Here is a 24213-nt window from a genome sequence, read left to right as displayed (position 1 = left end):
ATATACCCGTTCAACCTTACCCATCATATAGCATTTTAATGCTTTGCTTGCATTCTTTTCCCACAGATGTCCAAATAAAACTCATTAGCTTAAATCAATTGCAAATGAATTCGTCACTACCCCAATCACAGTAGACCCCACAGATCTTTTCCACAGCAAATTAGATAGCAAATGTGAAAGAGAAACAAAGATCACGTTCTAACATTTCGTACAACTACGGATACCAGTTCTCAAGGTTTGGCATATTCAACCATATATGAAAACGCCATTTCCATCTAAGTAGTACTACCGACGATGTTAAGCTGGTTAAGTCATGTTCACAGGATTTAAAAGAACACATACACAAAAATTAACCCTTACTACTTATATTAATATACCAGGACTTGAGGTAATAATATATTCATAGTTGACTCACACACTCAAATAATACTCTTAGGTAATCTTCAGCCTGAAACAAGTCTTCATTTATTGACTACTTACAGTACAGTGATTTTGCATCTCAGCTGGTAATCAAAGACGGTTATGTATTAAGAGAAGACATAGTCTCTCTTCCAGATATCATCTGTCAGAAATCTGGGCAAATTTAATTTTAAGAACTAGAATTGCATCTCCTGGTGGCAGTCGTCACCCTGAGAACAGGAACAAGGCAAAGAAAGTGTACAGGATTTTGATTCTCCTACACAGGTGCACATAGTTTATTAACGACTATATTTTGAAGCCAGCCATTTTGTCCAATATTTAAATTACAAGCTGTTTAATATTAAAGCAGAATGTACCGCCACATTGTGACAGAAGTACAGCTTTATCCATAAACCCTTCACACAATTATACATTAAATGCTATTATTTAAGCAAGGCACCCCTACTTGTCCTAAAATATGGGATGTACTACTCCATTAAAAAAGCAAATGAGGAGACTGATGTTTTTCCTATCTAAAGCTGGTTTAAATTCAAGTGAAGCCATTAATTTTCTTACCAGTCTGGACTGTTCTGACATGTCACTTCACAGTTTTGAGACTAACAAACACCCTTAGGTTTACCCCAAACCAAAAGACGCAAAGGAGGGACAGTTCAGACAACTTTTAAGACTAGAATGCCCCCAAGTAGACAGGCACCAACGTTAAACGCCTTTAGCACAAGGCTTAGAAAGGCAAAACATTTCTAAAGACATAAAACCGCCAAATTGTCATTTACACTCACTAAGCTGTGGTATTTATTTTTTGTTTCGATTTTTAAAAATTCCTATCTCTAAGTAATCAAATACAGCAAAATTTAAAACCATTCTGCCAAACCATACCAGTTCAAAGGTCTGAAACCTTTCTTTGCTTTGGTGAATGTTTGGTTAAAATAAATCACTGTTTTACTCCATGAGAAGTTTTACATCAGAGCACTCAATTCACAGGCAAAAAAAAAAAAAAAAAAGTTACTTTTTAAATGAAAGCGTTTAAAGAACACTGCTGAATATGTAGTCTTTACAATGGGCAACATATCATCTATGAAAACAAACCATTTAATCATATAAAACAAAGACCATATTTTTAAATCAGATCCTGGACGGTTTAAACAAAAATTTTAATTTGTGGTTTATTTCATAATCCCAAACTGGATCTTTCATTTCTTCTTCTAAGCAGTCCACTATGAAACTTTTCGTAGAAGCAATTAACCCAAAACACCAAAATCATTTCCCTAGCAGTTGCTGCTAATAAACTGGAACTGTATATCCCATGTCCAAGAAAGATGTGCAAATGAAATGCTTCTTGCTTCACCCTAAAAATAAAACAAAAAATGTTGCACATTTACTCAAGATGAAAAAGGATAGCACACATTCCCATACCATTTAAAACTGCAAATTCAAATTTTTCTCCTTTCTAATTTAGTGCAAGTTATCTGATAAACCGAGTTAAAGTGAGGAAAACTAGTTAGGCATTAGTGTTTACAGGCTGGTATAAAAATCACAGTTTCAGAATGTATTTTAAATAGATTTTAGCTACTATAGGTATTTAACATCACAGAATTGTGGGACTTCATATCCAAAAAAAGCAATAGAAGAGGCCAGGCGCAGTGGCTCATGCCTGTAATCCCAGCACTTTGTGAGGCCGAGGCGGAAACATCACGAGGTCTGTAGATCGAGACCATCCAGGCCAACACGATGAAACCCTGTCTCTACTAAAATACAAAAAATTGGCGGGGCACGGTGGCTCAAACCTGTAATCCCAGAATTCTGGGAGGTTGAAGTGGGCAGATCAGCTGAGGTCAGGAGTTCGAGACCAACCTGGACAACATGAAGAAACCCTGTCTCTACCAAAAATAAAAAATTAGCCAGGCATGGTGGTGCATGCCTGTAATCCCAGCTACTCCGGAGGCTGAGGCAAGAGAATCACTTGAACCCAGGAGGTGGAGGTTGCAATGAGCCGAGATCCTGCCATTGCACTCCAGCCTGGGCAACAAGAGAGAAATTCCATCTCAAAAATAAATAAATAAAATAAAATAAAATACAAAAACTTAGCCGGGCATGGTGGTACACGCCTGTAGTTCCAGCTACTCGGTAGGCTGAGGCAGGAGAATCACCTGAACCCGGGAGGCAGAAGTCACAGTGAGCAGAGATCACAGCCTGGGTGACACAGTAAGACTCCATCTCAAAAAACAAAAACAAAACAAAACAAAACAATAGAATAGAATATAGTAACAGAATGAATGCCCATGTTTTTTTGTTCTTTTTTTTTTTTTGAGACAGAGTTTCATTCTGTCATTCAGGCTGGCTGGAATGCAGTGGCACGATCTCAGTCACTGCAACCTCCGCCTCCTAGATGCAAGTGATTCTCCTGCCTCAGCATTCCCAGTAGCTGGAACTACGGGTGTGCACTACCACATCCAGCTAATTTTTGTATTTTTAGTAGAGACAGGGTTTCACCATTTTGGCCAGGCTGGTCTCGAACTCCTGACCTCAGGGGTTCTGCCTGCCTCAGCTTCCTGAAGTAATGGGATTACAGGATTAAGCCACCACACCCAGCCCCATGTGTTTTCAAGAAATCATTACAGGTAAGTGTCTCAAAAGAATGAGCCATTACATGTAGAAAAGTGACTACAATACATTAGTAATACTTAAAATACTTTATGGGAAAAAAAAAGACATCATATATTTAATCGAGGGAAGGAACATCAACAAGTATTCAGCAAATCTCATGGGTAAGTTAACACTATAAAATTATGTACTTCCTACAGCACAAAAAAAAAATGCCATTTTAGGAAAAGGAAACACTGACACATTAACTGTGTTTATGGATGATACACTCTGGTTTCACATATATATCCTTTTAAAAATACCTTAAACCAGAAAATGGCCGGGTGTGGTGACTCACGCCTGTAATCCCAGCACTTTGGGAGGCTGAGGCTACCACTTGATGTCAGGAGTTCGAGACCAGACTGGTGAAACCCCATCCCTACTTTTAAAAATAAGAAAATTAGCTGGATGTGGTGGAGAGTGCCTGTAATCCTAGCTACTCGGGAGGATGAGGCAGGAGAATCACTTGAACCCAGGAGGCGGGGGTTGCAGTGAGCTGAGATTGCGCCACTGCACTCCACCCTGGGCAAAAAGAGTGAGACTTCATATCAAAAAAAATAAAAATAAAAAACCTGAGAAAATGGAAAAGGTGTTTAAGTGGGAAAATAAAAAGCTAATGCAAGTCATATATCCAGTCTACTACAATTTATAGCTACCAAAGGCAGCTATTTTTTGGCACATAGTATGATGGATGTTGGAAATTATGCATAAAAATTCTACATGGAGACAATGCTCAAAGCTATTATACAAATCATAAGGAATTATGGCTGGGCGCAGTGGCTCACCCCTGTAATCCCAGCACTTTGGGAAGCCAAGGCCGGTGAATCACTTGAACCTAGGAGGTGGAGTTTACAGTGAGCCGAGATTGTGCCACTGCAATCCAGCCTGCTCAACAAAGCAAGACTCTGTCTCAAAAATAATAAAAAAATAGGCCGAAGTGGCTCATGCCTAATCCCAGTACTTTGGGAGGGCAATGCAGGTGGATCACCTGAGGTCGGGAGTTTAAGACCAGCCATAACCAACACGGAGAAACCCCATCTCTACTAAAAATACAAAGATTAGCTGGGCATGGTGGCGCATGCCTCTAATCCCAGCTACTCGGGAGGCTGAGGCAGGAGAATCTCTTGAACTTGGGAGGCAGAGGTCGCAGTGAGCGGAGATCGTGTCATTGCACTCCGGCCTGGGCAACGAGAGTGAAACTCTGTCTCACAAAAAAATCAATAAATAAAATTAAAAAAAAAAAAAAGAAAGAAAAAAATCATAATTAATTCTATTTCCCAGGAGAAATTTTTTTTTTTGCCCCCACATCTGAGAAGCCAGAGTGAGAATTTTCATTCCTTATATTGACACTTCAATTATCATTAGTTTGATCTTTATTAAAAAGGAATGGTGCCAGGTGGGCTGGCTCACTCTTGTAATTCCAACACTTTGGGAGGCAAAGGCAGCAGGATTACTTAAGGCCAGAAGTTCAAGGCCATCCTGGGCAACACAGTGAGACCCCATCCCTACAAAAAATTAAAAAATTAGCTAGGCAAGGTGGTACACACCTGTAGTCCCCACTACTCAAGAGGCTGAAGTGAGAGAATCACCTGAGCCCAGAAGGTTGAAGCTGCAGTGAGCTATGATCGCACCACTGCTAGCATGGGCAACAAAGCGAGACCTGGTCCTTAAAAGAATTTGAAAAATAAAAAGAGAATGGTTTCCACCATATTATAAATTAGTGAGTGGATGATTATTAGTTTACCAATACAAAATAATTTCCACAGTTGTACCTTTTTTTTTTTTTTTCTTTGAGTCTCATTCTATTGCCCAGGCTGGAGTGCAGTGGCACAACCTCAGCTCACTGCAACCTCTGCCTCCTAGGTTCAAGTCATTCTCCCACTTCAGCCTCCTGAGTAGCTGGGATTATAGGCACCAGCCTTCATGCCCGGTTAATTTTTGTGTTTTTAGTAGACAGGGTTTCACCATGTTGGCCAGGCTGGCTCTAACTCCTGACCTCAGGTGATCCACCCACCTTGGCCTCCCAAAGTGCTGCGATTACAGGTGTTGAGCCACCGTGCCCAGCCCACAGTTTTACCTCTTAAATTTACCTTATTATCTGGAGCCCCTGAAGTCTTATTTTCCTTTTGGACATGAATTCAGGAACAGTTCAATATACCTATGATCTGAGGATAATGAGAAAGATTAGTTTTAAAAAGTTGAAAAGACAGAAAAATTTTACAGCCATTTTTCTCACAGTTCAGACAACAACTCAAACGCTTTGCCCTTTCCTTTCCCTAATTAAAAACAAAATTTAGGCCGGCGCAGGGGCTCACGCCTGTAATCCCAGCACTTTGGGAGGCCAAGGGGGAGGATCACCTAAGGAGTTCGAGCCAGCCTGCCAATATAGTGAAACCCTCTCTCTACTAAAAATACAAAAATTAGCCAGTTTGGTGGCAGGTGCCCATAGTCCCAGCTACTCGGGAGGCTGTGGCAGGAGAATCACTTGAACCCAGGAGGCAGAGGTTACAGTGAGCCCAGATCACACCACTGCGCTACAGACTGGGTGACAGACAAGACGCCATCTCAAACAACAACAAACAAACAAAATGTAAAACGGACAAACAGGCTGGGTGCGGTGGCTCATGCCTGTAATCCCAGCACTCTGGGAGGTCGAGGCACGAGGATCATTTGAACCCAGGGGTTCGAGACCAGCCTGGCCAACATGGCGAAACCTGTCTCTACTAAAAATACAAAAATGAGTCAGGCATGGTGGCGGGCACCTGTAATCCCAGCTACTCAGATGGCTGAGGCAGGAGAACTGCTTGAACCCAGGAGGCGGAGACTGCGGTGAGCCGAGATGGCACCACTGCATTCCAGCGTGGGTGACAAAAAAAAAAAAGAAAGAAATTTGCAGGATAATTAGCAGACAAATAAATGGTTTTTAAATTATAGTGTTTTTACCTGTTACATTTAATTTACTAGTACTAAAAGAATACAAATTTCCCAAGGAAAAATTCTACAATCCCAAAACAGAAAGATGTATTTATAAGCAAAGACAAGCATCAAAAATGACAACGAAAGCCAACGCAGGACTTACGAACGTGGGACCGATCCTTGAGCATTGCTGCAACAGCATCCTCATGGGTTTCAAAGTGCACATCAGCTTCTCCAGTGGCCTTCCCGCTGGAGCTGTATTCCATGGTGATTCTAACAGGCTTGAGTGGAGCAAAAAACTAAATGACAAACAAAGGCAGTCAAGAGGAACATGATGGATGTAAGTAAACCCGCCTAGAAGTCTGGTGGCTCTTCATCTTTCTTTCAGACTTTGATTCATACACTTGATACATTTGTTTCTAGGAAATTCCTTTTTTAAGCAGTAATATATTTATACATCTAGTATGTCTTCTGGCTTTTCTACTTTTTCTCAGAACTCAAAGTGACATTTAAAGTGTCTGCCCTCAGCGAGCACAGTAGCTCACACCTGTAACCTCAACACTTTGGGAAGCCAAGGCGAGTGGATCACTTGAGATCAGGAGATCAAGACCAGCCTGGCCAACATGGTGAAACCCCATCTCTACTGAAAATACAAATATTGACCAGGCATGGTGCCACATGCCTGTAATCCCAGCTATTCGGGAAACTGACGCGGGACAAATGCTTGAACACGGGAGGCAGAGGTTGCAGTCAGCCAAGTTCAAGCCACTGCACTCCAGCCTGGGTGACACGGCAAGACTCTGTCACCAAAAAAAAAAAAGAGAGAGAAAAAAAAGTAATACCAAGCCACACTTTTCAGCTATAGAAAAAGAAGCAAGCCTTGCAACCAGGAAGATGCCATCTTACTATCCAAAGATAACGCAGAAACATTATGTATTTTCTTCTCTACCATCCCCAGACTAATACAAGTCCAATTTTAGAACTTCTGTTCAAATCTATTGAGACTGGGTATCTTACTGCCACACACGTTTATAATGTCTTGGGCATTGGCTTGGAAAGGTAATCCTCTCATGTGGACAAAATGCAGAGAAGACGTAGTTCCAAAATCAGCAGCCTCTGGAAGCTTTTCTGGCACCTCCTTAGGCAATTCTGTGATGTGGAACAGAAAGCACTGTTAAAACATAACAGTTTCAAGAGTTATTAGCAGATTCTAATTAGGTATGACTTCTATGTCCAAATCTTCAATTCCTCTTAAGAGCTTTAAAAGCCAAAATGATCTGAAATTTCTGCCACTTAACAAATATCACCTGAACACCCATAAGCACTGAATGCCTCAGACCATTACCAGTTTAAGAACTTACCCCTTTCTGTAACAACAGAGAGCAGATAAAATGATTTTGAATTAAACCCTAAAAGAGACTTTCTAGATTATAGGTACAAAAAAAAAAGGAACAAAGGCTGGGCATGGTAGCTCACACTTGTAATCCCAACACTGTGAAAGGCTGAAGCAGGAGAATCTCTTGAGCCCAGGAGTTCGAGACCAGCCTGGCCGACAACATAGTGAGACACTGTCTCTACAAAAAATAAAAAGAGGCCGGGTGCGGTGGCTCACGCCTGTATTCCCAGCACTTTGGGAGGCTGAGGCGGGTGGATTACGAAGTCAGGAGATTGAGACCATCCTGGCTAACACAGTGAAACCCTGTCTCTACTAAAAATGCCAAAAATTAGCCAGGCGTGGTGGCGGGCACCTGTAGTCCCAGCTACTCAGGAGGCTGAGGCAGGAGAACAGCATGAACCTGGGAGGAAAAGCTTGTAGTGAGCCGAGATGGTGCCACTGCACTCCAGCTTGGGCAACAGAGCGAGACTTCATCTCAAAAATAATTAATTAATTAATTAATTAATTAAAAAAAAAGAAAAAGAAAAAGAAAAGTTAGCTGGGCATGGTGATGCATGGCTGTAGTTCCAGCTACTCAGGAGGCTGGGGTGGAAGAACTGCCTGAGCCCAGGAGTTCAAGGTTGCAGTGAGCCATGATTGTGCCAGTGCACTCCAGAATGGGCCACAGAACAAGACCTTGTCTCAAAAAACAATATATATAACCACACACACACACACATATATATAGTGACAAGATAATCCCAGGGTACCAGTTTAAAAAGTATTTATCAAACTTAAAAGATTCCAAATGTTGCTCTGAGTTAGGAATCAAAGAAATAATTAAATTCAGAAGCAAACAAAAATCTTTACTTCTGGTGGGCACAGTGGCTCATGCCTGTAATCCCAGCACTTTGGAAGGCAGAGGCGGGCGGATCCCCTGAGGTCAGTAGTTCGACACCAGCCTGGCCAACATGGGGAAACCCTGTCTCTACTAAAAATATAAAAACTAGCCGGCCACAGTGGCAGGCGCCTGTACTCCCAGCTACTTGGGAGGCTGAGGCAGGAGAATGGCGTGAACCCAGGAGGCGGTGCTTGCAGTGAGCCGAGATTGTGCTACCGCACTCCAGCCTAGGCAACAGAGCAAGACTCTGTCTCAAAAAAAAAAAAAAAAAAAAAAAAAAAATCCTTACTTCAGTCAATATTCCTGCTCATTACCCAAATCTTCCCCATCTTAATTTAAATATTGATATTTTACTTCCTTTTATCACATTTTTACTACCCAGCTTTTGATATAGTTAATAAAAATGATTAAATTAAAAACCTAGCAAAATAATTAAGTCTTTCTGCATATACTCAGAGTATGTACTATACTCAAAGACCTATTAAATCTTTAGGCCTGATGTGTTGGCTCACAGCTGTAATCCCAGCACTTTAGGAGACTGAAGCATGTGGATCACTTGAGGTCAAGAGTTCCAGACCAGCCTGGCCAACATGGCGAAACCCTGTCTCTACTAAAATTATAAAAATTAGCTGGGCATGGTGGCATGCACCTGTAGTCCCAGCTACTCAGGAGGCTAAGGCAGGAGAATCACTTGAACCCGGGAGGTAGAGGTTGCAGTCAGCCGAGATCGCACCACTGCACTCCAGCCTGGCAACAGAGTGAGACTTTGTCTCAAAACAAATTTTTTTTGCAAAATCCAAAACATTCAAGATAGACCCAATGAGTCTCAAGAAGAGACAGGACCTTACCTATTTCCTTCTCACTTTCAAAAGCTGTCATGGGTCGAATATCCTCATTTACTTCGTGTTCTTCAAAGACCATTTCTGGCTCAGTTATATACTTAGCAGTAGGAGAAGATGCGATTTTCTTTCCCTTATGAGAACCAACATGTGTTCGAACTTCATTCCTTCTGCTTGGAAATATCTCGATGTATCTATGTCAAAGCAAAAGTGAACAGGCACAAATGGTGCAAAGCAACTTTATACTGAACTCACTTAAAATAAACACGTATACATTATATTTCCAACAGCTTATGAAACACAGGTGTCCAAAGATAACAGGTAGGGAAATGGATGCAGATAGTAGCCCATGAAAACATACAACAGAGTAGGTCACTGATTTAAGTTTTTGCACCAAGGTAACACTTTTTCTTCATACACATTTTAACAATATTTTCTACTCTGTTTTGCTTCATGAGAACTATGCTTACGTTAACTGTGTATACAGAAAAAATTAATCTCATACGGGTTTTTTAAACAGCTGGTTAACAATATCTTGAAGCCTTGAAATTCAGTTCTGTGCAAATTAATCACATCTGTATAAGATATTAAAAGTCACAGTAAAAGAAGAGCTAACTTCCCCAGAACTTCACTAAAAGGCTAATGAGAATTCAAGAACTAAGTATCAATTATGACTTGCTATCACCGTGGAGGGGACTATCTATTAAGCCCAAGCTTCTGGAACAATTTTTTTTTTTTTTTTTGAAACTTGGGTTTCTTGCTGTCACCCAAGATGGAGTGCAGTGGTGTGAACACGGCTCACTGCAGCCTCAACCTCCTAGACTCAAGTGATCTTCCTGCCTCAGCCTCCCAAGTAGCTGGGGACTACTGCCGCCTGCCACCACACACTGCTAAATTTTGTATTTTTTATTTTTGTAGACATGGGTTCTTGCCATGTTGCCCAGGTTGCTCTTGAACTCCTGGGCTTAAGTGATTCTACCCACTTCAGCCTCCCAAAGTGCTGGAATTACAGGCATTGGCCACCACGCTCAGCACAGTTTTCTTTTTCTTAACATGGCTTTCTAAACTAAGAGCTATAAAAGTAGCTTGTGTTTACAAATCTATAAAGATTAGATATGCACTACTTCTTTAAAAAAAATCTTTGAGCCTGGACAACAAAGTGAGACACTATCTCAACAAAATCTTTTTTTTTTTTTTTTAATTAGCCAGGAGACCAGGTGCAGTGGCTCACACCTGTAATCCCAGTACTTTGGGAGGCTGAGGCAGGTGGATCACTTGAGCTCAGGAGTTTGAGACCAGCTTGGACAAGATGTAAAACCACGTCTCTACAAAAATACAAAAATTAGCTGGGTGTGGTGGCATGCACCTGTAGTCCCAGCTACTTGTGAGGCTGAAGTGGGAGGACTGCTTGAGCACAGGAGGCCACAGTTGCAGAGAGCTGTATCACTCAACTGCACTCCAGTGAGGTTAACAGAGTAAGATTCTGTCTAAAATTAGCCAGGCAAGGTGATGCATGCCTGTGGTACCACCTACAAGGAAAGCTGAGGTGGGAGGACTGCTTGAGCCCAGGAGGTCAAGGCTGAAATGAGCAGTGTTTGTGCCACTGCACTCCAGCCTGGGTGACAGAGCAAGATCCTGTCTCAAGAAACTAAAAAACCTTTGAACCACTTCTATCAGTAGATCCTGAAACACTGGCTTTGGAATGGCTATTTTGTTTACTTCAAAGGAGCTGATTTAAAAGGCCAGAAAACAGCAAAAAAGGTAACCCAACAGTGATTTAACATTTGACATTTTATTTTTTATTTTATTTTATTTTTATTTTTTGAGACGGAGTCTCGCTCTGCCGCCCAGGCTGGAGTGCAGTGGCCAGGTCTCAGCTCACTGCAAGCTCCGCCTCCCGGGTTCACGCCATTCTCCTGCCTCAGCCTCCCAAGCAGCTGGGACTACAGGCGCCCGCCACATCGCCCGGCTAGTTTTTTGTATTTTTTAGTAGAGACGGGGTTTCACCATGTTAGCCAGGATGGTCTCGATCTCCTGACCTCGTGATCCGCCTGTCTCGGCCTCCCAAAGTGCTGGGATTACAGGCTTGAGCCACCGCGCCCGGCCAACATTTGACATTTTAAACTGTACCTCCAAAACTAAAGTTAAAACACAAACGAACCCACTTATCATCATGTGCATCATGATATGATGTCAACATGAAACACTGTACAAGACAACCGATCTAATTTCTTCAAAAGTCAATTGCTTTTATAAAGAGGGAGGGAATAAGTAAGAGGGATTTGCTCTAGTTCAAGAGAGTCAGTGGTCAGGTGCGGTGGCTCACGCCTGTAATCCCAGCGTTTTGGGAGGCCAAAGTGGGAGATCACTAGAGCCCATGAGTTTGAGGCCAGCCAGGGCAACACAGCAAGACCCCACCTACACACACACACACACACACACACACACACACACACACACACACACACAGCAAGGTGTGGTGGCACATGCCTATAGTTCTAGCTAGTTGGGAGGGTGAGACAAGAAGATTGCTTGAGCCCAGGAATTCAAGGCTGTAGTGAGCTATCACCATGCTACTGCACTCCAGCCTGGGTAACAGAATGAGATCCTGTGTCTTAAAAGAAAAAAACACACACAGAGAGAACTATGGACATAACAATCAAATGCAGTGTGTAGACCTTATCTGGATTCTGTTTCAAAAAAGATATTTTTGTCCAGTGCGGTGGCTCACACCTGTAATCCCAACACTTTTGGAGGCGGAGGTGGGTGGATGACTTGAGTCCGGGAGTTCTAGACCAGCCTGGCCAATATGGTAAAATCTTGCCTCTACTAAAAATACAAAACTTAGCTGGGCGTGGTGGTGCATGCCTCTAGTTCCAGCTACTCAGGAGGCTGAGGCAGGAGGATCACTTGAACCTGGGAGGCAGAGTGAGGTCGCAGTGAGCCGAGATCATGCCACTGCACTCCAGCCTAGGCAGCAGAGAGAGACTCCATTGCCAAAAAAAAAAAGAGGATATTTTTGGTATAATTGGAAAAATATTATTATGAACTGTTATTAGATAATATACTATTGATAACGGTGTCAGATATAACACTGAAATTATGTAAAAAAAATTTTTTTTACAGATGCATACTAAAAAAGACCAGATGAAGTAAATATAACAGATGTTTTATTTTATATATAAATGTGTTAATCTAGCTGCTCTAGGTACACTATGGGTTAGTCCTGCTCCACAAGGAGCAGTCAAAAAAAAATTGTTAATCTAAATTATGGGCATTTGATGGCTCACTACACTACTCTACTTTTCTATGTTTGGATAACTTTACAGTCATATTACAGCACATTCGTCAAAATGACTTGATGTGTGACACTTCTGCATCATTAATATCTGCTTTACTCACCGATTACCAATTTCTTCCCTGTGTTTCAACAGGGCTTGGTTGGCCATCTCTGGTTCTTCAAATTGCACATAGGCTTCCCCTGTTTTTCGTCTTCCTCTGTAGTCCATCACAAAAGTAATGTCAACTATATTCAGTCCTAGGACACCAAAAGAGTTTAGTGCTACTAGCAGGTTTTTTTATCCTTAGAATTAACACCATCATTCAAATACTAATAAAATTTTTTATTGTTCTGCCCGTCCCAAAACTGAATACATGCTTGATAGGAAAAAAATTATTATGCAGTCAAAAGTCAGTAACACCTACATACCCTTATCTCCAGAATAGGTAGGGTCCAAGAAGCCCACTCAAAACATACAATTCTCCCCATCATTTTTTTTTTTTTTGGCTGTTAATTATATACTAGGAAACAATAGAACTCGTAGACTTCACTGCTAATGGTTCTAGGAATTAGATAATACTTTTAAATTATATAAATTGTTATTGTCTTACACAAATATAGCCACTATTATGAGAAGTTATTTCCTTCAATAGTAAAACCCTCATGAAATGATTTTGAAATCTGACTTCCCTCCTAAAATCTGCCTGATAGAAAACACATATAAAATCTATAAAGATTAGAAATTTAAGTGAAGAGCTCTCCCCTAAAGAACCTAATATAACTGCATGTTATTGCCCAGAAAGAGCTCATCTCAGATATAGGAGATAACAAGGGAAAAAAGATATGAGCTCCCAAGCATAATATAACTGCAAAGTACCTGCAAAGAAATCTACAATGTCTTTCTCATTGCAACTGTAAGGAAGTCCTCTCAAACGAACCACACCATCGTTTACCACAGGTGAAGATTTGACCTGCAAGCTCTTCATTAAGGCATCCACATCTTCATTGTTTATCTCATACACTACGGAGAAAACACACAAAAGGGATGAAAATTTACATAACAAAGGAACAAACCCATTTAAAAAAATCATTACAACTTGGTGGGTAATCCAAGAATTCAAAAACTAATAATTTTAATCCTTATGCACTTCTCTAGAGAAAATAACAAATGACATTTATCACATATTTACCATGCAGGTATAACTTCTTTAATTCTCACAGCTTGTAAGATACTTGTCAGCCGGCTACAGTGGCTCATGCCTGTACTCCCAGAACTTTGGGAGGCCAAGGCGGATGGATCACCTGAGGTCAGGAGTTTGAGACCAGCCTGACCAATACGGTAAAACCTTATCTCTAATAAAAGTACAAAAATTAGCTGGGTATCATTCGCCTGTAGTCCCAGCTACTTGGGAGCCTGAGACAGGAGAATTGCTTGAACTCAGGAGGTAGAGGTTGCAGTGAGCTGAGATCATGCCACTGCACTCCAGCCTGGGTGACAAAGTGAGACTCCATCCCAAAAAAAAAAAAAAAGGTTAACTTGGTCAATATTCTCATAAGAAAGTTTATCTATGTTTTATTCTCACAACCTATAAAAGAATGCATTCATACAATCTAAATACTTCATTATTAAGACTCAAATAAAAACTGCCTTGAAAAGTATAAAACCTAATGCAATGAACCCAAAATGTCAAAATCTGACTTCACATACCTTCCACATACCGCTGGCCCATGTACATGCGGTGCTTCTCTAAGGCTTTCTGCACATCCTGCTCTGACTCCATTTCAATTAAGGCATCACCCCTTCGTTTCCCATCTCTATTTAGGAGGAAATGTATTCCATTCTCACCGTTGCGGATTCTGCAGTCTAAAAGTGTATGAGCAAAATCAATTGAAAACAGAAATCAAACTTTTAGCTCAATTATGTAAGTCATGAGAATGCAATTTTCCAACAAACCAGGAAACAAGTGTCATATTCCTTACACGAATCCCCATCTCTTAAGCCATCCAAACACCAGTAAGAATTTAGTCTCTAAAACCTTCCAAGTAGAAAAGATAAGCAAACCTTAGCACAGAAGCTTATGATCTCCTTCCTGATCACTAAATGGCAAATAAGGATAGGCCCATCACAAAATTCATTATTTCTATTCCAATGTCTCTACAATCACTTAAGGAAATACAGTATAGTTAAATTCATACGTGTCTTCCTTTAAAATCATATCCATAGGACTCTAAAATATTTCCTCTAAGAATAATTTTATTACCATAATTTAATGTTTTTTTGTTTTTGTAGAAAGGGGGTCTCATTTTGTTGCCCAGGCTGGTCTTGAACTCTTGGGCTTAAGTAATCCTCCCACCTTAGCCTCCCAAAGTGCTGGGATTACAGGCATCAGCCACCACGCCTAGCCTTTTTGCCTTTTTCATACTGCATACTTTTTATAATGGGAGTAAGTCCAAGATGTAAGTGCCCAAAGGCTTTAAAAAATGTTTGACCAGGCTCACTCTGGGCATACTGCCTAGGAGTTACTCCTCCTCCACAAAGAGCAGCTAAAAAAATTAATGAAATAGCCAGGCGTGGTGGCTCACGCCTGTAATCCCAGTACTTTGGGAGGCCAAAGTGGTGGATCATCTGAGGTCAGGGGTTTGAGACCAACCTGGCCAACAGGCGAAACCCTGTCTCTACTAAAAATACAAAAATTAGCCAGGCGTGGTGGCAGGTGCCTGCAGTCCCAGCAACTCAGGAGGCAGAGGCAGGAGAATCGCTTGAACCCAGGAGGCGGAGGTTGCAGTGAGTCGAGACTGCGTGAGACTGCACTCCAGCCTAGGTGACAGAGCGAGACTCCATCTCAAAAAAAATAATAAAAATAAATCATAGTCAGATACAGAAACTAAAAAAAAATCCCACAGATACATAAACTCTCCAAACATGGTACCAAGGGAACTTTATTCCTTGATACTAAGTGACTTTCTATTCTAAATGTCTGTATTACATAAATAGTCACTCTTAATTCCATATTTCCACTGACAGGCTTGACTTTTTGATATGTATATATTAATTCCACAGAGAAAAATAATTTCAAACCATGCAATTTTGTTTTTTAACTTTTATTTAGTACATGTACAGGACTGTTACACAGGTAAACCATGTGTTACAGGAGCTTGGTATACAGATCGTGTAGTTACCCAGGTAGCAAGCATAGTACCCAATAACTTTTATTTTTCTTTTTGAGAAGAGTCTACCTCTGTCGCCAAGGCTGGAATGCAGTGGTGTGATCTCAGCTCACTGCAACCTCCTCCTCCTGCATTCAAGCGATTCTCCTGCCTCAGCCTCCCGGGTAGCTGGGATTACGGGAGCGTGCCACCAGGCCTGGCTAATTTTGTTTGTATTTTTAGGAGAGATGGGGTTTCACCATGTTAGCCAGGATGGTCTCGATCTCCTGATCTTGTGATCCGCCTGCCTCGTTCTCCCAAAGTGCTGGGATTACAGGTGTGAGCCACCACACCCGGCCCCGATACGTATTTAATCCTCTCCCCCACCCTCAAGTTGGCCCTGGTGTCTGTTGTTCCCCTTTGTGTCCATGTGCTCTCATTGTTTAGCTCCCACTTTTAAGTGAAAACATACAGTATTTATTTTAATGTTCCATGTTAGTTTGCTTAGGATAATGGTCTCCAGCACCACCCACATTGCTGCAAAGGATATAATCTCGTTCTTTGTTATGGTTGTATAATATTCCATCATACCAGCCGGGCGCAGTGGCTCAGGCCTGTAATCCTAGCACTTTGGGAGACGGGCAGATCATGAGGTCACGAAGTCAGGAGATCGAGATCATCCTGGCTAACACGGTGAAACCCCGTCTCTACTAAAAATACAAAAAATTAACCGGGCATGGTGGTGATCGCTACTAGGGAGGCTGAGACAGGAGAATGTCATGAACTCAGGAGGCGGAGCTTGCAGTGAGCCAAGATCCTGACACTGCACTCCAGCCTGGGTGACAGAGCAAGACTCTGTCTCAATAAATAAATAAATAAAATTCCATTATACTGTGTAGTCTTAACATTACATATTATAAATATATAACATTAATAAATATATTATATTATATATTTATATATAATATATATTTATATATAATCATATATAATTATATAGTATTAACTAAACATAATTACATATAATTATATATTATATAAAATTTATGTTACATATAAATATTAACATATCATTAATAATTATATAATAATAAATGTATAATTATTAATATATAAGTAATATATTAAGATACAAATTATATATATGCTATATATAAATTATTTATATATTACAGACCTGAGCCTGTTATAGATGTAAAAGTTAATAAATTATATATTATATTACATATATTAACTAATTATGTTAATATATTCATTAATATATTTATATTAATTACATATCATATATCAATTATATATTAATATATTAGCATTAAATAATTTTTGTTGCATTCAAAGTCTTTATATATATGTAAATTGAGAGAGTCTCAGAGTGTTGCCCAGTATGGTATGGAATTACTGGCCTCAAGCTATCCTTCCACCTTGGCCTCCCAAAGTGCTGGGATTACAGGCCTGAGCCACTGTCCCTGGCCCAAAGTCTTTCAATTTGTTACATACTGCAAACAGTACACATGGTATCACTTGGTATATGCAACCAACCAGAATGAGACAGTTCCCAACCATCAAAAAGGAAGTTGACAGCGTAGTCTGATGTGGATTTGTAGCACTACCTTTTACTCAGACAAAATCACATACTTAAAACATACATATCTGCTTGTGAGAAACACCATAAGGAAAAAAATAAATAAATAAAACATACATAAAATATACCTGAGAAAAAGTTAAGCACATCTTCCATAGTGCATGACCAGGGCAGTCCTTGAGCTCGAATGAGATAGACATCATCCACTTCCTCTTCTAACTTAGATGGGGTCAATTCATACTCAGGCGGTGGTGGAAGGTCTTCCAGGTAAGTAGTTTTGGACTCCTTCCAAGGGAAATGAAGAATTATAAAAATAGTTACATTTACAGGTAAAAAATGTAAAAAAAAATTCTTAGAAAATGTTAATTCTACAAACTAATATTCTAGATATTATTTCAGAGGCAAAAAGTCAACTTCACCCATCTAACCCATCCTGTTTTAGCTTAAATCATACATCCAAAAGCCGTAAGCAGGTATATCCTAAAGGTTTGGCAGGACATAAATTTCATTCAGGGTTTGTTTTAAAATTCATCGACCCCAAATTATAACTAACAATAGTGTAGTTAAGGTAACACAAGAAAGGTCCCAACAATTTGACAAATATTTGATCGCCCCTACACACAGTGTTTGCCCTCATCTGAAATAGCTATCTAGAATATGACAAGCATACAAGATGAGATGCTGAGTGCTATAATTAAGATACAAAATACTACAGGAATTCAAATCAGAGGACTAACAGAAGAATCAGGATGTGACATGAGATGGGCCTTGAAGGAAGGACAGAATTGTTAGAAGGATATAAAAGATAGGGTATTCCAGTTTGAAGGCGAGAGAAAGAAGCAGTACGACCAAAGGACCATTTGAAAAACAGCAATTAATTCCAATTAATTCCGTTTAAATTAGGAGCCAAAGAAGGTGACCTGGCAAAAGGAAGTTGGTACCATAAAGCAGAGGGCCTTGAGTGCGGAGCTCAATGTGTGTCCTTCACTTGGTAGGCAAAGGGAATTTAATAAAAGACACTGAGGACTAGGTAAATCAACAAGACAGGACGCCTTGGGAAGATTCCTCTGTCAGCTGGTATGCCAGATCAAGTGATTAAGGGAAAGATCTTAAAGGCAACAGCAGCAGTGTGAGGCTAAAGACTTGTAAAGTCTCTTTTATCCGATTAAGTAAAACTGGAATTTAGTAAGAATCCACCAAGCACTACAACCATAACCTAAAAAGACAACTCAGGCTTTAAGACTTGCACTCTACTGGGCTAGGTGCGGTGGCTCACGCCTGTAATCCCAGCACTTTGGGAGGCCAAGGTGGGCGAATGACGAGGTCAGGAGTTCAAGACCAGCCTGGCCAACAGGGTGAAACCCCAGCTCTACTAAAAATACAAAAAATTAGCCGGGTGTAGTGGCGTGTGCCTGTAATTCCAGCTACTCGGGAGGCTGAGGCAGGAGAATCGCTTGAACCCGGGAGGTGGAGGTTTCAGTGAGCTGAGATTCCGGCATTTCACTCTACTGGACTAAGGACAGAGGTATCTTTGTACTATCTATTTTTTTTTTTTTTTTGAGACGGAGTTACGCTCTTGTCGCCCATACTAGAGTGCAACGGCGCAATCAGCCTCCCGAGTAGCTGGGATTACATGCGCCTGCCACCATGCCCGGCTTTTTTGCGTTTTTTAGTAGAGATGGAGTTTCACCATGTTGGTCAGGCTGCTATCCAACTCCTGAGCTCAGGTGATCCACTCGCCACAGCCTCCCAAAGTGCCGCGCCCGACCCTATGTATAATTTTCATGAAGGCTTAATGTTTAGTTTTAAGGAATAAATGTAAGTAGTGTCTAACACATAGATGCTCTACAGACATCACTGCCGTCAATTTCACAGAAAAAAAAAAAAGAGAAGCCAGCTCACAAAGGTTTATTAGAGATTGTTTTGTTGTGGTTTTTGTAGACAACTTTCCCTATTTTTCCAGAATTCCATAAGCATCACAAGCTTTTACAGAAAAAGGCATCGGAAAGTATTGGGCCAGGATTCTAATCAATTAGCTCAGCCACTGGCAGACAGCAGCCATGCTGATGAGCCTCCCAGTCTCCCTAAGTTAAAGGAGAAGCACAAATTGAATTCAGATAAATATGACCCAAAGAATCAGGGACTGGGTAGTTAATAAGTGTGCAGACACTTCCCAGATGCCACATAACAATAAGAGAAAGGTTCATCTACAAGGCACAAAATATTGGCAATCTGAGTTAAGTACACACCGACTTTTCTAAAAAATAAAGAAAAAACGGAAAGGAAAACATTGTAAATTCATTCCTGGGACCCCAAATTGTGTCCTCAACCCTCAACGCTCCCTCCCCTTCACCCCCTCCCACCAACAGCTAAATCCCCAAACTGCTTTCCCAGACAAGGCGACACACAGTCCTAAAAGACCTTCTGTATGAGTGGAGTTGCAGAGGTGACCTTCAGTAAACCGGGACAGCTCGTCTTTCCCTGGGGACAGGACAGGGAAGGGCGCGATGGGGACAGGTTCCTTCCCTACAAGCCAGCCCACGCAACTGTGTGCGCGCACCTTCCCAGCCGCGGCCGACCGAGAGACGCCGAGGGCCGCCCAGGCCCAGCGCTCAGGCTGCACGGAAACCCCCAACCCTCGGCGGGCTCTGGCCTCGCAACTTCACAACCTGCGGGCGGAAAGCAAGAGGGATGCAAGGTGGGCGCGTCAGCAGCCTCACGAAACCTACCATGGGCCCGGCGGGGAACAAGGCCTCAACATTCACCCCAGCCACACTTAAACTGCCCAACAGACCCAGAATCGAGGGGAGAACAAATCAAGGAGAAAACCCGACCCCTAGGAGAGCTTCCCCTGTTCCGGGGCCCAATAGGAGCACGGGGTGGACGGGGGAGGGTGTGCGGCGCGTGTCGAAGATCCCCGGGCGCGCCCGCGAGGCCAAAAGGAGGGGCGCGGGGGCGCGTGCGCGCAGCCCGGGAGGGGTCTAGCGCCAGGTGCCCCGCGGCACCCACGTACCTGGCTGTAGCTACGCGTCGGGCCCGCGGCCGCCGCCAGCGACTGCGGCAGCAAAGGGGCACGGAGGGCAGGGTAGGCCGCGGCGGCCGCCGCCGCGGCAGAGGTGGCCACAGGGGGAGGCCCCGCCAGCCTCCCGGGAGGCACAGGCCCGGTCTGGAGGCCACGCGTCTGGGAGGCAGCGGCCGCGGCGGCCCCGAGCAGCAGCAGCAGGCGGCGGCGGCCCGAGACGCCCGATGGGATAGAGCCAGCGGCAGAGTAGAAGGGCAGGCAGGCGGCGCCGGTGCGCCGGCAGCTGCTGCAGTTACAGCCGCAGCCCCGGAGCAGCGCCCCGAGTACCCAGCGCGTGCCGGCCATGGACTCCGGAGGCGGCGCAGGGCCTGTAGGCAGCTGCGGCTGCAGCGCGAGAGGAGCGGAAGTGGAATCCAGGGCCGGTTGGGGGTGGGGGGTGCCGGGCACATGCGCCGCGGGCACTGGGGGCAGCGGTGAGTCGGCAAGAGGCGGAGGAGAGCGCGACGCTCCGCCCAGTCTCCGCCCTTAGGGCGGGGCTGCCCATGGCTTGGGAGGGGCCCCGGGAAGCGGGTGCAGTTGATCTGCTCTTTTTTAAGATGGGGGAAACTGAGGCCCAAAGAAAGTGAGGCTTGGGGCCGGGCGCAGTGGCTCATTCCTGTAATCCTAGCACTTTGGGAGGTCGAGGTGGGCAGATTTCCTGAGCTCAGGAGTTTGAGACCAACCCAGGCATCACGGTGAAACACCGTCTCTACTAAAATACAAAAAGTTAGGCCGGGTGTGGTGGCTCACGCCTGTAATCCCAGCACTTTAGGAGGCCGAGGGGGGGGGAGGGGGGGCCGGATCACCTGAGGTCAGGAGTTCAAGACCAGCCTGGCCAACATGGTGAAACTGTGTCTCTATAAAAATACAAAAATTACCCGGATGTGGTGGCGGGCTCCTGTAATCCCAGCTACTCAGGAGGCTGAGGCAGAAGAAATGCTTGAACCCAGGAGGCAGAGATTGCAGTGAGCCAAGATCGTGCTACTGCTCTCCAGCCTGGGCGACACAGTGAGACGACATCTCAAAAAAATAAAAAAAACAGGGCCATCCTACTCTGGGTAGAGCCAAGACCTATAGCACAGGTCTGTGCCACCCCAAGATGTGCCACCGAAACCCATGGTGTGAGCGGCTAAAGAACCCTTTCTGAAAGGAATTGTGATACTCTGGTTATAAAAAAATCGTTGGGATAATATCAGAGATTTGGTACCCCCCAGATTTGAGATATGTGAGGAAGGAGAACATTCTTCGTTGTTTTAAAATGAAATACAGGCACCGCATGGTGGCTCATGCCTATAATCCCAGCACTTTGGGAGGCTGAAGTGAGTGGATCACTGGATCCCAAGAGTTGCAGACCAGCCTGGGCAACATAGGGAGACCCCGTCTCTACAAAAAATAAAAAAAGCGGGGCGTGATGGCCTGGGCCTGTAGTCCCAGCTACTTGGGAGGCCAATTGCTTCAGTCCAGGAGGTGGAGGCTGCAGTAAGCTATGATTGCCACCGCTGAACTCCAGCCTGGGTGACAGAGTGAAACCCTGTCACTAAAAAAAATAAAACATACATATTTATTATGTACTGATCACGCGCATAACAAAGGTGAACCCTCCCCTAATGAAACTGTATTCACAAGGGAACACAGAGATTTGCACACACACACACACACAAAGACTGGTTGTGCAGCTTTCCTCCTCCTGAGGCCAGAACCTGTCAAAGACAAGCAAAAGGAAGTTGTTAGAGTAAAAAATAAGAGAAAGCTAGTATTTTTAAAAACTTCTTACTGTGGAAAATGTCAAACAGAAGAGCAGAATGATCTATCCCCTGCCACCATCTTCCAAACCTTATTTTCTTTGCTAGAATATTTTAAAGCAATGGGTATTACATTTAAAGTTTGACTTGTTTAACCTGTACTACTTTTAGGTAAGGAAAGTTCAGTATTTCTTAGAAAACCCTTTCCCCAACCAAAAAACAGAACAAGAAAAAAATTGATACACTTGGCTCTATGAACCTGCAGTATCAAAGTGAAGGGGGCTCGGTTTTCTTTTTTGGGTTGAAATACAGTCCAACAAAGAGTATTGTCATTTGTGTACAAAAACAGGGACAAAAGAAAAGGCAACAGTGCAAATACTCCATCTTCCAGGAAGGGAGGCTGGGATGCCTCAGTGTTAAAATGACAAAAGAGAAACCCAGAGCAGGAACCATGATCCCTCAGAGGAGTCCCCAAAATGTCCAAGACAGCCTTGCTGGGAGAGGGGGTGTGGGAAGGGCAGGCCCCCAAGAGAGAGGTCCCCACATCCTCTGGCTAGAGACTAGGCCTGGGCCCCACCCATGCCAGCAGCCCTCACCTCCCTTTGGGGTGAGAGCAGGTGCTGAGGTCAGGCTGGTTTTTGTTCCCCACTACTTCTTTGTGATTTGTTCTTGGATACCTGGAAAGGGGCCAAGTGAGGCCTCAGTGGTTGAGGCCCCTCTGGAACTGTGGTTCCTAGGAATGGGCTTGGACATAGAAGCCACTAGATGTCTCTTCCCTGAACAGTAATTTTGTTTGTCAGTAACCCTGTAACTTCACAAGGAAAACGAACAGGCTAGTCTTCCCCGCCCCAGCCAAAAAAGAGAAGGGGGTTTCTTCATCTGCAAGATTTGGGAACCCTAGAGTTATTTATTTATTTAGAGATAGGGTTTTGCTCTTTTGCCCTAGCTGGGGTACAGTGGTGGGAATATGACTCACTGTAACATTGACCTCCCGGGTTCAAGTAATCCTCCTGCCTCAGCCTCCCGAAGTGCTGGGGATTACAGGTGTGAACCACCACGCCTGGCCTATTTTTCTTTTCGTAAACCTCACTTTCAAGAAGGAAAATGGGTTAGGCCTTCCTAACAGATAGATCATCACTACAAATAACAGGTTGCTGATGTATTAGACTCTGCCTATATTTACTCTTGCCCTCATTTTCTTAATAGCAGCAGTCATCATCTATAACATAAAAATCTGAGTGGATTGGAAACTTAAATAGATAGAAATCCTGTACTTTATAATCAGGAGGTTAAATAATAAGAGGCAGCCTGGGCAACCTGGCAACATCCCGTATCTACTAAAAATACAAAAAATTAGCTGGGCGTGGTGGCATCTGCCTGTGGTCCCAAAACGTCATACACTCTCTCGCAGCACAAACTAACCCTAAAACCAGAGTCCACAAAGTTGAGGCTTCAGTGAGCCGATATCGCACCACTGCACTCCAGCACTCCAAGGTAACACCTGCCATCCTCATGACAGAGACCCTGTCTCAAAAGTAAATAAATAAATAAAATTAAACTATAAGAGGTCATTGGTTTGGACTGAGCTCTTCTACTAGGCCCAAAAGACCAAATCAAAATGGAGTTACTCACTTTCCACAAGACCAAGTTGAAACTAAGTTTATTTGACCTGAGTAATCAGGAGAGACAGATAACGGCCAAATCGTCAAACAGACCCGTGGTAGCTGGCAGGGTAACGAAGTCCCCTCTGCATTTACCTTTATAGGGAAAACACCTGAAACAACCAATCTGCTTTGTGTTCTCTGTTTTTACTTTCCTTGGCCCTTTTCTATCTACAAACCCAGCTTCCTTTGCTCAGCTCCTCAAAACACTCACTCTACTTTATAGAATGAGATGTTTCTATTCTAGAATAGAAAATAAAAGTCAATTAAGATTTGTATGGGCCGGGCGCGGTGGCTCACGCCTGTAATCCCAGCACTTTGGGAAGCCAAGGCGGGCGGATCACAAGGTCAGGAGATCAAGACCACGGTGAAACCCCGTCTCTGCTAAAAATACAAAAAATTAGCCAGGTGCGTTGGCGGGTGCCTGTAGTCCCAGCTACTCAGGAGGCTGAGGCAGGAGAATGGCGTGAACCCGGGAGGCGGAGCTTGCAGTGAGCTGAGATCGTCCCACTGCACTCCAGCCTAGGGGACAGAGCGAGACTCCGTCTCAACAAAAAAAAAAAGATTTGTAAAAGGCGAGGCTGGGCGCGGTGGCTCACGCCAGTAATCCCAGCACTTTGGGAGGCCAAGGTGGGTGGATCACCTGAGG

General features: G+C 43.2%; 1 protein-coding gene across 1 annotated transcript; it reads right to left on the bottom strand.

Moving 5' to 3' along the window:
• Positions 1–442: 442 nt before the first annotated feature.
• On the bottom strand, positions 443–20580 carry GRSF1 (G-rich RNA sequence binding factor 1). Its single transcript, XM_023190255.1, has 10 exons — positions 20114–20580; positions 17229–17385; positions 14080–14235; positions 13249–13392; positions 12494–12629; positions 9101–9285; positions 7004–7125; positions 6140–6275; positions 5151–5225; positions 443–1766 (listed from the first exon to the last, which is right to left on the bottom strand). Exons 1-9 carry the CDS (start codon positions 20465–20467, stop codon positions 5176–5178), a joined length of 1440 nt encoding a protein of 479 aa, XP_023046023.1. The 5' UTR covers positions 20468–20580; the 3' UTR covers positions 443–1766; positions 5151–5175.
• Positions 20581–24213: the final 3633 nt, after the last annotated feature.

This window comes from Piliocolobus tephrosceles, chromosome 3, assembly GCF_002776525.5.
Source record: "Piliocolobus tephrosceles isolate RC106 chromosome 3, ASM277652v3, whole genome shotgun sequence".
NCBI classification, from domain to species: domain Eukaryota; kingdom Metazoa; phylum Chordata; class Mammalia; order Primates; family Cercopithecidae; genus Piliocolobus; species Piliocolobus tephrosceles.
Note: the sequence above shows the minus strand (reverse complement) of the source record. Positions and strands in the feature narration are given on the sequence as shown.